The sequence below is a fragment of the Pituophis catenifer genome, unplaced genomic scaffold (genome assembly GCF_029215685.1).
Source record: "Pituophis catenifer annectens isolate HBS135680 unplaced genomic scaffold, rPitCat1.0.hap2 SCAF_1, whole genome shotgun sequence".
In the NCBI taxonomy this organism is placed as follows: Eukaryota; Metazoa; Chordata; class Lepidosauria; order Squamata; family Colubridae; genus Pituophis; species Pituophis catenifer.
In genome coordinates this window covers 260,700,895-260,713,251 of record NW_027256881.1, presented here as the reverse complement: position 1 = coordinate 260,713,251, position 12,357 = coordinate 260,700,895, and the positions used below count along the sequence as shown (strand labels likewise).

At 35.9% G+C, this 12,357-nt stretch overlaps 1 protein-coding gene across 2 annotated transcripts in view; it reads left to right on the top strand.

Annotated features, from left to right (window-relative positions):
* The first annotated feature begins 744 nt into the window (after positions 1-744).
* METTL15 (methyltransferase 15, mitochondrial 12S rRNA N4-cytidine) overlaps positions 745-12,357 on the top strand; it is a 74,117-nt gene continuing 62,504 nt past the window's right edge. Inside the window, exons 1-2 of one of the 2 annotated variants that reach the window (XM_070957531.1) lie at positions 745-823; positions 4,332-4,652. In XM_070957531.1, coding sequence (XP_070813632.1) covers positions 785-823; positions 4,332-4,652 — 360 coding nt within the window. In that variant the 5' untranslated portion in view covers positions 745-784. Of the gene's footprint in view, positions 824-2,260; positions 2,321-4,331; positions 4,653-12,357 lie in introns of those variants that run through there. The other variant, XM_070957532.1, reaches the window with a different exon arrangement.

Below are 12,357 nucleotides of genomic sequence, written 5' to 3'. Positions count from 1 at the left end.
TGATTGGTTTAGGACCGAGAAACGTCATAGTCGCGCTGCTGATAGGACGGGGTATGAATTTTGGTCTAAACAAAGACCCGTCTTTTCTCAGCACACAAAACAGTCTAGAGCTGTCTTTCGACGAAAGGGAAAAACTAGGCTTCTTGTTTCGATGGATGGGAAGCTGGAAGAAAGAAGAGGAAAGAGATGTGCTTTCAAAACCGGGGATGGGTCGCTTTAGTTTTTTTTTTTTTTTCGTTTTTGTTCAAGGAATCGGGGAGGACAAAAATCACTTTTAGAAGGATTAATAAAGAAGAAGGTGCTGAAGAAGGCGGTTCTTTTGGAGGCGGGGGGGGGGCAGACCAAATGAAAAAGTTGAATGAAACAAGTTTGGGTTGTTGTCATTTCAATGTAATCAATCTGTGTTTTTCATTCGATGGCCAGAACACATAGAACATGGAGTTGAGTGTATAAGAAGCAAAGACCAATTTTGTTTAATGTGTTCAAGCGGTATAGTTGACCCCAGTATCCTAATTATAGTGACTCAACAGTACTGCCTGCCTTTCGTGGGAATTCTTCCTAATGCAGTTCTGGCCCAACCGTCTCACTGAATTCTTTTTATTCTGCATGTCTCTTTAAGCCGTAGATGACTTTAAGCGGTTTCTCTGCGGACTTGAATTGGTTTGCCAGCTAGTGTGCTGAAAGGCGGGGCGTTTCCTCTACTACCACTTTCTAAATGGAAGCACGTATAGGCTTGCCGATGGATTACGTGCGTTTTCATTTGAAAGCCGATACCCTTGAAGTTATGAGTCCTAAGGCTTCTGCAAGAGCACCGGAATTCAGAGTATGTGTTGTGTGACAGACACGTGCTCAATCTGAAGGGTACATTTATTACCAAAAGAAAGGAAGGAAAGCAACAGAGGAGCCCTGTGACTGCGCTGTGTGCATTTAACTCTTTACTCACTGCTTTTCAGCCCCCTAACTAATGCCTTTCCCCGCATTTAGTTTACTATGGGCGGGGTATTCGCCTAGCGCGCGCACACACACACGCACACACACACACACACACACACACACACACACACACACACACACATATACATATGCATACATACACAAATATATACCACACTTCCGATTACTCGAATTACGATTGTCGCCCTGAAGCAGTTAATAGGAAGTGGGAGAGAATATGATTATGTGTAGTATAGTAGCGCGATAGGAGGTAATAGCTACTTGTATGTAAATAACGGGGGGAGGGGTCGAGACATTTGTTGAGTGGGTTTGCAATGAGTTTTGTATACTAAAAATTAAACACACAGTCCATCATTAAAGACAATTCTTTAGCTGGCAGTCTCCAGAAGTATTGGGGCATATGGGGCTTGGATAGCATTTGATTGTAAATTCGTGAAATTGAGGCTTGATGAGCGTATCTATAGGTTGACACTTAATGAGTGTCCCATTAGAACTGTTCTTGTCCATGACGGTGTCGGCGAGGGTCCCTAACAGGCCATTGTTGCAGCTTTTGAATGGTCAGGCAATTTAAAGAGAGAGAGAAGGGGAGGTTTGGTGCCTTTTATTTTTATCCTTGGGAAAAAAAAACGTATTTACAAGCAGTCATGAATATCGAATAATTTTCTTCATCAGCCCCTTCGCCCAGCATACACATCATAGAATAAATTAGTATACTATTTCAGGGATGTTAAAGACTAATAGAATGTACTATCTGCTGGTCATAATTCTTTCACATATTGATTTGGGACGGCCAATACGGAAACATCTAAGATAAAAGGGGACGCTTACGCAAAAAATAAATAAATAAATAAATAAATAAAGGAGTTAATGCCATGAAGAAAGAGAGCAGAACATTCTAGCAGACGCTGAACATGTGCACACACTACTGTATACTTATTTCGGACGCCAGTCCTGCCGAATTGATGGGAGTATTTTTTCTCAATAGAAAAAGCGCGTGGCTAATTGTAATTTACAACCGGTACAAAACTCAAGCAGGTGCGTTTATATTTTTTGCCTGGATCTAACACTTTTCAAACGTGTGGAGAGAGGGGCCAGAAACGAATAATGCCTCGCCCCTTAAATTATGGGTTCCTTCCACTGAATCAAGCAAGTGCACGACGTTTGATTTAGTTCGTTGCCCTTTGGGAAAGCGGAACTGAAAGCGGGCGAGGCTTTGTTGCAGGGGGGAAGCCTTTTGGCAGCCCACCTGCCTCCACCAGTTGCAACGAAGAACCTAAAGAGGCAGAAGCCTCGTCTAACGCCTCGAAGAATGATGTCTTCCTAAAACCTAGGACGGGTGAGACAGGCAATCGCTTGCGGAGAAAAGGTTCGTGGTGTTCTTCAGATGCATACATTTCCATTCCTACAATAAAGTATCCTTCCCTTAGGAGTCCTGATTGCAAAGGAAATGGCGATGATGGTCAGATACGGTATTCTCCACCCCTTCCTTCCCTGGTCTCCAGTAGTGAATAGCGTCAGCTCTCTCTCTCTCTCTCTCTCTCTCTCTCTCTCTCTTTTTCTTTTGCATTTACGAGAAAGCGTTGTTTTTGTTGAGCTCTCTAAAAGCACCTGCCAAATTAAAAGCTCCTTGCAAAAATAATGGAGGTATAGATGAATAAATGATAAGTCCCCAAATGGTCTTAAGCCCAAACAAAGGATTTACCTTCTCCGCGCTCATAAAAGTGTCAAACATATTTCTTAATTATGGGCCAAACGAGGCAATTTGGCAGTCACTCTGGAACCTGAATGATGATGAGACTTGTGTGTTTTATGGGTTAAAAGCAGTTGACACAACAGTTGTAACAGATATTAAACTCGTCTTCAAATGACTTAATTCAGTCAAAATAGCAGCTTTTTTCCCTCTTTTCTGCCTCTGTCAACAAGTGACTCTTTCCAAATATCTTTTCGGCATCCTTTCACTTGGAATGCATTTCATGACCACATAACAGGATGACATTTAAAATGAATTGGTGAAAAGTTAGAGGACTAGTTATTGGTCCCTTACAAGTCTGTTTCATTGTTCCTGTTCTTTTCATGAATGTTTAGATGAGACAAATTGTGAGTATTTGCTCTATTGCAAATACTGTTTAAAATTTCCATGGAAGCTGGAATTGGCTTTATTATAAAGGGCCTTGATTATGTTTACTCTTGTAATTTTTGCATGCTCTTTCTTTTCCTTGAGAATAAATAAAATCAACTTCGTTGACAGGGATATTACAAACCATCTATTGTGCATTTAAGGCAAAGTGAGAGGAAGCTTGAAAATGATTGATTAAATTATATATAGTTTAGGAAAATAAGTATATTCTTAGCTCATCCATTGAAGCTTGTTAGAGGAAGATTCCAGGAAGATTTAAAAAATACGATATAAAGTATGGATTTTTTTATCAGAAAGTGATAGAGGTAACCATTAATTTTAGTTATTTTCAAGGGAATTTACTTTTTCCTTCATTTTTTATTGGTGACTATTGCATTAATAAATATTGACCTCACTATTAATAATTCTTATGATTATATGTTGCAAAGCAATTGGGTGGAGGCTGGCATTATGATCTTGTCCTATTTGGCCTGGATTATAAAGCTGCTTAATATCATATATGGACTAGATAATTGTTGGTCCTCTTCATCTACTAATAAATGGTCATGACTATACTGCTGCTTAATGAGTAATGTAATAGATGGACCTCCTAATATCCTTTCACTCATAGCTTGTAATAGCATTTTTTAAAAAGGCAAGTTGTACTCAGCACTCATGGTCCCCCCCCCCCCATTTTAAGCAAGAACTCAGGATTGGGGAGGGGAAGCATTTTAATAATGATTTTGACTGCTTTTATGAAACTTCTTAACCATTTTGAGTGTCTTATGGATAGGAATTGTATTATAAATGATAATAAATAAAATACATGTAAAAAGAGTGATAAATCTAAAAAAACCCACCAAGCAGAGAGAAGAATATCAGTGCATATATAAGAACACAAATATTGTTAATAGAATACCCAGTGGAATAGAGGTTTTCAAAAGTGTATGAGATGTAGAACTCTCCAAGGAGAGAATGCTACAGCTGCAGAGTTCCTATAAATAAAAAGTGTCCATAATTAAATGATGTACTATATTTCAGTGTTCTTATCTATCTTTAAAATTGTCTGTAATTATTTGATTCTAATAAATTATTTCAATATGTTCTTTTTTAATGAATGTAAACTTAAATAAGGATTAGCAGTAGTAGTAAGTACCCCCATGTAATGTTAGCACTAAAAGTTCTCGGTGGTAACTTAATGATGGTTCTTTTTTATTGACTATTGTATAAATTAATTTTAATTTCTGATGTTTTTTTTCAGATAGATAAATGTACTAATTTGTTACTAGTATTTGCATCCTGTCCTTCAAGCAACTTTGTCTCCAACATGCATTGGCTTCCTTGTTTACAAAAAATCTGCAATCAATTTACTTTGCATACTTTCATTCCAAATTGCTTAGGTATGTCAGTAAAATGCATACATTCTTCATTAACAAGTACATGTGAAGCTGAAAAGAAATCATTGCATTTCAGTATTAGTGAAAACTTACAGGATGAAATACACAGCGAAGATAGTCAACAGTTACATAAATCAGTTATGGTGGAAGAAGTTATTGAATTTTTAGCACCTCAAAAAGAACAGGTAAGTTGGAGTTTATTTTCAAAGCAGAGAAACATTTTTGAAAATATAAATGACAAATTATAATAAAGTCATTCTATTTGTAACTTGACATTTTAGATTTTTGTACTGGATTGTTTTTTATACTATTTGTGTAACTTTTTGCCATAAGTGAAATGCATAGTTGTATGTATGCCATTATTTATTGAAACAATCTTGAGAGAAGGCAATCGTATTCTGAATTTTGAGCAGTATCTATTAGCTGATAAGAAATGTAAAGTTTACCTACAAAGTTAGGTATGGTTAGGATATGAAGACTTGTCAAAATGCCCAGCAAGATCATCTTTGTAGGGAACCTCAAAACAGTTGAATCAAATCTGTCAAAGTAACCTTTGTCCTGTGTCCAAGTTGGAAGGAAGTTTAAGAATCATAGGAAAATTTACATCTAATCTTTAAGAAGTTATTTGGTTGTAACACACTGCATAGCCTTCTTCCCAAAGAGAAAATAAATTATAGTTCTAAAACTGGCCTAGCCCTTTGTTGTCTAATGATAATGAAAAAGTAAATGAACATATCAATGAGCATATCCTACCAGAAGAGAAATACTGATTATCTAGGATAGTTTCTGCTAAGATCTGCCTTATTGTCAGCAAAAGCAACATTTTTAACAAAGGTAAGTATTTCAATTTTATAGAATGTATCTCATAACATTTTGTTTGAAGGAATCATTTCCATGACTTTTTAGAGTGAAATTCAAATTAACCTTATTCAGAAAACTATTTTGATTCATATATTTTGTCTATTGTTTTTGATTCTACTACCACTGCTACCTAATGGGATTACAAATAGTTTTTCCAAGCTTTTTTACTATTTTTACCATTATTTTTCCTTATGATTATGTTTCTACCTTTAGTGAGTTGGCTTTTGTTTTATCTGATTCACTTACCCTTAGACTGATAATTGTTTGTATTTTTATGGTGGATTTGGAAAGTTGTATACTGTAATAAACTTTTGTATTTGCATTATTTTAATTAAGTAATCACTTAAATAATTCATTGAATTTACTGAACTGGTATTCCAGTCCATGTCTGCAAGCTTCTTATCAGATTAAAAAGTTAGTGTCTACCCAAAGCAAATGCAAATGTATGTTCAGGTAATGTTTCTGTCTGAAAAGAAATGGGAAATAATCTTTTAAATTAGAATTCCAGGATAAACAACCATCTGTTTAAGTTAAAAAATCCTTTATGAAAAAATTAATTATTTTTAATATGTGTTCAATCTTTTGATTAGGGACATTGTTACTTCAAAATGTTGAATAGCATTTTTGTACCTTAATTTATAGTTCTATGTATTTAAAGGTAAGTACAAAAAGTGTAAATTTGAGCATAAAACCTTAGATTTGTTTGAAAAATTAAAATGCCCACTGCATATGTTTGTCAAGAACATAGTATTAGAAACATGTCAAGAACATGGTTTGACAGAAGTAAACTACATCAGATGTTCCAGCCATGAATGAAAATGAAGAAGTATAAAGAAGTATGGTAATGTACCAGTATGATATAGCAAGGAAACAAAGGAAAATAGGAAACATAATTTGATTTGAAGTAGTGATGAAATGGTATCTTCAGCAATATTCATATAGCATTAGCATACACAGGATGAAATAGCAAGTAGTATTGTAGAAAGCCACATAGGCATGCATTTCAAAGCCACTGATGGCTGTAGTAATTTTGTAAATGCTATGGAATTTTTAATAAATCAACCTTTGGTGAAGCTTTGTGTGCATTGATGGAGGTGACAGAGCCTTTCAGGAAAAGTTTATATAAATTCTTGATGATGTTCAGACATTTGAACCTGAAAGTTCAACAGCAAGATAAAAATGAAGAGAATGGCAGGAATTTTAGCTACCATATAATTCTTAAAATAATTTCAGAATAACTTTTGAATAATTGTTAATGGATTTGACAATAGATTTATTGTTTGTTTTTCAAAAAATAACCAGAAAGCTTATTGGATTGCTTGAATGATGAAAGAGCATCTGCCTATGAAATATTTTGAATCATATCCAATTCTTCTTGATTTTATGTGTAGGAAAACTGTATTAGCAAACATGAATTTCCAGTTAGCTCTTATGTATTTTTCCATTACTTTAGAATATTTTCCACTTTCCATTTCCTTTTGTGTAGTATTATTTGAAGTGTGTTGTAAGAATGAGTCACATTGATTGTTTTTATTTTCAATGAATTTCCTGCTGCAATAAATTTGAAGAAATTTAATTTCTGAAAACAGCACAACTATGCCATATTATCTAAGGATTCTTTTTTTAAAAAGCATTTTAAAGTTTCTTAGTTCATTCAAGAGTTCTGTTCTAGTGTATCTATAAACTTTGTCAATATAAGGTGCTGTAGTTGTGTTAATGTTTTGTGTCTATACCGTACCTATAATTATATCTCTCCCTCATACGAAGTCATGGGGATGGAGGGAACTGTCTTCAACTTTCTTGATGGAAGAAGATTTCTTCTTTCTTGATGGGAGAAACAAGTAAATGCAGGAAATGATGATGTGTAGACATGCTGGTACTGAAAAAAGACTGGCAACGCTGATCTTAACACGTAGAGCCTGTTCAGGGAGATACTTGTATTGAAATCATATAACCTTTATTTCAGTTTCAGTATTGATAACTGAATATTTAGTTTATCTGGTACCAAACTAAAAATTGATTTTAATATTTTTGTGAACATTAGAAACTCCAGACTGACAAAATATCCAGTTTTTGGAAGATTAGAGGAAAAGTGGGAGGAAAGTAAAAATGTTGAATCTCTGTGTTGTTTCCTTCTGCAGCACTGAGTGCAAAGAATCATTGTATAAAATCTTTGAACAACTACATCCCTATTTTAAAATGTTGTGATTTGTAGTGATTTCTGTAGCTTAATTTCAGCAGACATTCTTCTTCATGGCATCTTTCTCACTCCCCAATTTCTTTTATGTCCCACAGCTTAGGTTTTTACATTTTTACTTAAGGAAGGTGCGCAGCTTTTATCAAGAGGAGTATTGTAAAGCATCTAATCTAAGGACCAGGACTCTCTTTTTAATGATACTAAGTTAGTTTGCTGGTATTACATTGTATCACATAACAAATTATAGTATTTCAAGAGCTTGTTTATAATCCTATATTTTAATATGCAGTGCTTTAGGGTGACTCAGCTTGTAAATGACTTTGTGTATACTTTCTTTTTGTGGTAAAGCATTAGTCTTTGCAATTTTTTTTGGCAAAAGTAGTCACAAGAAAATAATCTAACACATTTGAATGAAACACTGGTCCCAGAAGTAGTGATAGATATAAACAGTTATATACTCTTCCTGGTATTGACCAACTTTATAAATATTTGAATATTGGGTTATACAGTGTGATTCAGATTTTCAATTTCCTGCTACACCAAGTAGAACAAAATCAGTTGAATAAAAGTAACTGAGATATATGCCACTTTAGTTTAGTAGTTTATGTGAAACAATAGTAGAATTAATTCAAAAGTAGGAAAATATAATCAATTGAACGTATTTATTAATGGAACTTGTATGCCGCCCTATCTCTAATGGACTCAGGACGGCTCACAACTATTAAAACAAAGCAAACAAACCATTAAAACAAAAATCCAAGTTAAAATTAACAAAAATTCAATAAAACCCAGTTAAAATTCTATTAAAACCCCTATCAGTCCAGGGCAGCCAGGTGAAATAGCCACATTTTCAGGCCGCGGCGGAAAGAGCGAGGGCCACCCGGAGCTCCAGAGGGAGTTGATTCCAAAGGGTGGGTGCGCCCACAGAGAAGGCTCTCTCCCTGGGGTTAAACAGCCGACACTGTCTGGCCGACGGCACCCTGAGTAGACCCTCCCTGTGGGAACGTACAGGGCGATGGGAAGCTGTTGCTGGCTGCAGATGGTCCACCAAATATCCCGGGCCTACATATTGCACTATGCTGAAGGCTAATCCTGAATTGAAAGGACATATTAATTATACATACATTCAAGTAGTGGGATTCAAATCCCATCACTACCGGTTCGCTCGGGGGTGTGTGCCTGCGACACTTTTGCGCATGCACAGAGACGTCTGGATGGGTGGGCAGAACCTCCCGCTGCCGCCGCTACTGGTTCGCCCAACCCAGGGCGAACCAGTAGCAACCCACCACTGATACATTCATACAACATACAAAGTTATTTGTGTGATCATAACATAAGTATGATGTAACATGTTTCTTAAACTTAGTAGCCTGCAGTGGGAAACCAAATAAAGAAAATTCAACTTTTCAAATTATGGAAAGGCCTAAATCCACAACAAACTGATAGGATTGGATCCTGAATTGTGTGGAGTACAACTTGAGAATTGAATGATTGCAAATTTAAGAAGGTGAACAAATTTTTATAGATTACTCTTCTTACTCTTACGCTTTTATCTGCATTGCTGAAAATCTTGGTAGTTTGACATTTTTGTGGAATAATGAGTAAATGAACATTTGACAAATAATAAAAGAGGAATCAGTTAAAAAGCACTATTTGTCATCTCAGACTTCCCCTTATCACAGAAAAGAATGTTTAAATTCATGGAAGACCAACTCTGGAGACAACCTGATCAATTTTTGTATCCCAATTGTCTTCTGTTTCTTTGAAACTTGGTAATTTAATGCTGTAAAGTTATTATTTTTATACGGTAGTTAATTCCAAAATCTTATACTAAAAGTCAATTGATCAATTTGGACCTTTGATCTCTTTTTTAAAAAAAAAATATTTTTATTCAACATTTTTAACCTTTAAAATCACAATTACACTGTTACAGCTTTCGGTTATCGGATTTTTTTCTTAATTTCAACTTATCTATAGGCCTATTGTTTCATACATATACATTCATATTTCATAGTTACTTATTTTTATACTATCTACAATATTTACTTGTCTACTACGCTCTAAAATATACATTTTATCCATTTATTTATCTTTTTTGTACATTCACTATATGTTAATTTTAAACTTCTTTTCAAGCCAGTTATATCACCTGTTCCACATCTCATAATACACTCTCTGTCCCTTAATTCCATCGTTAATTTGTCCATTTTTGCGTGCTAGAATACGCAGAAACGGACTTTTGATTTCTCTATAACTTTCTTAGATCAGACTTTAAAGCTTTTGATGTTTATATAATTAATTTTTCTATTGCTCAGAATTGAAAATAAACTCGCATGATAAAGACTTTTCAAACCTGTTGGTCCAAAGTCTCTAATACTTTTAACATAGTTAATAAAGCCATTTCTGAAATGAAGTTTGCAAACTTAATATTCTTTAAAAGTCTCTCCCGCGGTTGCAAGCGAGATGGGTGATCCTGTAGTCTCCCAGTTCTCAAACCCATTGAAAACAATTGTCTTTCACTCTTGCAAGGAATAGCTGTTCTTATATGGACTGGTTCTAAGGAATCAGCCTACCCATTAGTTCCTTAATCTTTGCTGCAGTCATTAGCCCAGTTTGCGTAGAGCTCTGTGTGTGTGTATGTGTGTGTACCAGGGGTGAAATACTCCCAATTCGGACCGGTCGGGCGAGTAGGTAGCGATGGCGGTGGGCAGTTCGGAGAACTGGTAGCAAAAATCCCTGTCCCGCCCCCCATGCCCAGGTGAGCCGCGCGATCATCAGAGCCTTTTTTTTCTTTTAAATGGCTCTGACCAGCCAAGCTCTGACGATCCCAGCTGAGTTGCTTGCTAATCAGGCAACTCAGCTTGGATCGCCAGAGCCATGTAAAAGAAAAAAAGTTTATTTTTCTCTCTCCCCCCCCCCCGCCCGTCAAGCCTCCAGCTTGCTTACCTTAGCTGCTGGTCACAACATGCTTGCTGTAATACCTGCAATCTATTGCATCAGCAAGCAACTGAATCTCCCTGCCTGCAATCATCAGTGAGCAGCTCTATCTGCAACTTTAAGACTTGTGGACTTCAACTCCCCGCAAAGCTGGCTGAGGAATTCTGGGAGTTGAAGTCCACAAGTCTTAAAGTTGCCAAGGTTGGAGATCCCTGTTCTATTGGGTAAGTTTTTTTCTCCTTTGGGAGCTTTAAAAAAAATAGATAATTGGGGTTTTTTTTAGTTCTTTTTTTAGACCTAGCCATTTAAAGTTTAGGAAGTTTTAAATTTAGCTGCTTTTATATAAAAATAAAAATAAATTAAAATAAAATAATATTTGTGGAGCTTTCTGAGATTTAATGTGTTTCTGTAGGGTTTTACTCTAACTACACAAACACACAAAATCTCACAAAGCTGTATGTGGAATTTTGTGTGTGTAAAGTGTGAAAGTTGGTTGTTTGGGCTTTTTGTGGCTGGTGAGGTTCTTGCTTGTTGCAGGGGCCATTTTGGGTCTAGCACAGCTGCTTTTACATTGTGAGTGAGCCAGTTGTGTTGTGTTGTGTTTTGTAGGTTAAAAAAGGGCAAAGAAGTGACATTGACTTGGCCACGCGCACCCAGTCACCTTACCACCAAGCCCCGCCCACTAATTAAGCCATGCCCACAGAACCGGTAGCAAAAAAATTTAGATTTCACCCCTGGTGTGTACATATATATATGTACACACACACAAATACACATTTTTCAAAATTCTTCATGTATTCTAGTCTCATATGATAATGATGCAGGAGGGTGGGGTTTTTTGAGCCTCAGTGCCTATTTTTAGTAACAAAATAGAACTTGGGAATGAAATGAGTAAGATATTCATGGCAGATTTTTTTCTATCAAGAATGTGATAGTGGCTCAGCATACCGTATAGACCTGAATTTAGCAGATTCAGAAAAGGATTTTGGGTGGGATGAACCAAGAAATCTCACTCCTGCATTAAATCTTCTGTGCCATCCAACCTCCGGATATAATCTATTATATCATCTTTTCAGATTCTCAGTTAAGCAGAAATGTGAGGCATCTGGAAAAGCTAAGGGCTGTTTTCTCCTTTATTGGCTGTTTTAAGGCGGTAGTGTGGAGATGGGAGGGGTCATGGTAAGAGAATGAAAGGATTGTTTGTCTTTTCCCATCCCTTTTAAAGGTTTAATTGACTAAACAGGGATTATATATCAATAATTCTTTTGCTGCAAATTAACCCATCCTGTAAATAGCATGTGGTGAACTCTCCAAGGTCCTGATAGTGCCTAGTTCTATTGGGTCCAGATGTATTTTTTTTCCCTTCTGCTCTTGAATAACCAATTCATACATTGGGTACTCAGCATGACCTGACTATTTTATGATGGGATTGAACAGAAGTAGGCAAATTCAAGCAAAATATGTCCAGCAAAGACTATTGATTATTTGATTATATGTAATTTCCAGACTCAGTATTATGATATTTGAATGCTAGGTTCTGGGGGAAAGATCAGTATGAGCATTTTGCTTTTATGTTGTCTTCTCCCACCATGGCTATGATGGAAAATACATGTTCTGTATATTTTCACATTTTTTTTCTTTGTAATGCATACATACACAAATACTTTACATACAAACATGCTTACATTTGTTTGCACCTTAAAATGTTTGAAGAAGCTTCAAATTCTCCCTTCTGTGGAATGTATGGAATTAACATTTTCAGTCTATTTTCCTATTTTGCTTATCAATGCCCATCACACTAACTTAACTCTAATTCTTTAAATAATTGACCCTATATTTTGCTTTTTTAAAAAAGAGATAATATATGATAAAACATCAACATACTATTGTCTAGA